Source organism: Octopus bimaculoides, chromosome 3 (assembly GCF_001194135.2).
Source record: "Octopus bimaculoides isolate UCB-OBI-ISO-001 chromosome 3, ASM119413v2, whole genome shotgun sequence".
Classification (NCBI taxonomy): Eukaryota; Metazoa; Mollusca; class Cephalopoda; order Octopoda; family Octopodidae; genus Octopus; species Octopus bimaculoides.
The window spans coordinates 146,929,129-146,930,591 of NC_068983.1; the positions used below are offsets into that span (position 1 = coordinate 146,929,129).

General features: G+C 36.1%; 1 protein-coding gene across 1 annotated transcript in view; it reads right to left on the minus strand.

Annotated features, from left to right (window-relative positions):
• Window positions 1-1,463, minus strand: part of LOC106875508 (serine protease 48) — a 466,125-nt gene that overhangs the window by 9,532 nt on the left and 455,130 nt on the right. The window contains exon 4 of the mRNA XM_052966618.1: window positions 1,086-1,336. Coding sequence (XP_052822578.1) covers window positions 1,086-1,336 — 251 coding nt within the window. The remainder of the gene's footprint in view (window positions 1-1,085; window positions 1,337-1,463) is intronic.

Sequence of the window (1,463 nt, forward strand, 5' to 3'; positions counted from 1 at the left end):
TGTATAGTAGACATGTATGTATGTATGTATGTATGCATGCATGTATGTATGTATGTATATATATAAATACATATGTGTGTGTGTGTCTCTGTCTGAATGTTTTTTGCGATGGACTGCAGAAAGCTACCTATCCTCTCTCTCCTTAAAGCTACGTATTCCTCACACCCACTTTTCTCTCCCTTCCTCGGCATTTTAAAAGTTACTTATTTGTGTGTGTGTGTGTGTGTGTGTGTGTGTGTGCGTGCGTGTGTCTATGTATTTCTTAAAGTAGGTATGTATACAGCATCGCGTGTATATGACAGCTGTATTAACGTTCTCTCCTTCCTTGATATCAGTCACACTCACTTCTGCTACTACATTTCTCCCATACTAAAACTCTTTGCACCCTTCTCATTTTATCATATAATTTGCTTAACCCCACTAGGGGTCACATTATTGATTTTTATTGAAATCCAATTAGCCTATTATTGAAATGGACGCTAGTTTAACATATATGCAAAATTTCATGAAAATTGGTTTGCTGGTTAGGCAGTAAGATGATAACAGACAGATGGACAGAAAGACAGAAATTGCCATTTATAGATAAGATACATACATATATGATGGGGTTTGCTCAATTTTCATGTATCAAACCTATTTACAAGGCATTGGCCAGTCTGAGGTTACAAAAGAATATACTTGCTCAAGGTGCTACAAGGTGATATTGGACTCAGGACCATTTGGTTGCCAAGTGATATGCAACAGACTTCTGCACAGGTTCCATCTTCCAAGTTCATGCACCATGGATTGTTAAGAGACAATTGTTCAAGGTGCCATGCAATAGGAGTGAACCTAAAACCATGTGGTTACAAAGCAAACCTCTAACCAGACAGCTATGCCTGGGCTTACAGACACATGCACACACATCCACATCCAAAAGACTCAAACTCACAAACACGCGCTCGCGCTCGCGCTCACACACAATACAATACATACGATACATACACACACTTATAATACACATGTACAAAACACACATACACACCAACAACATGAAATAATTGGGTAAAAGAATATTAAAAAATAGTAATTATTTATTTTCTTACCCTTTTCATTTCGACCCCATCCAGTAGCATAGTAGTCTTTATCTAGGGAGGCAGGGTTTTCTGGAAGACAAATTGGTTGCACATTATCTGTGAATGTAATTTCACTTTCCATATAAAGAAGTGCCAAATCATAACCTTCTATAAAACCCTTATACTTGTCATGTATAATGACGTGATCCACCTTATAAAGTTTTCCTTCATCTCTTTTTATAGATCCAACTCTTATTGAATATTTGGAATAACTGGATTCACTAAAAGAAAGAGAGAAAACATTGTTATAATAATGTTAATAATAATAATAATAATAATAATAATAATAATATGTGTAAACTGGGAATGCATACAACGAGTTTCTCTGCCCTAGGTGTACGGAAAACA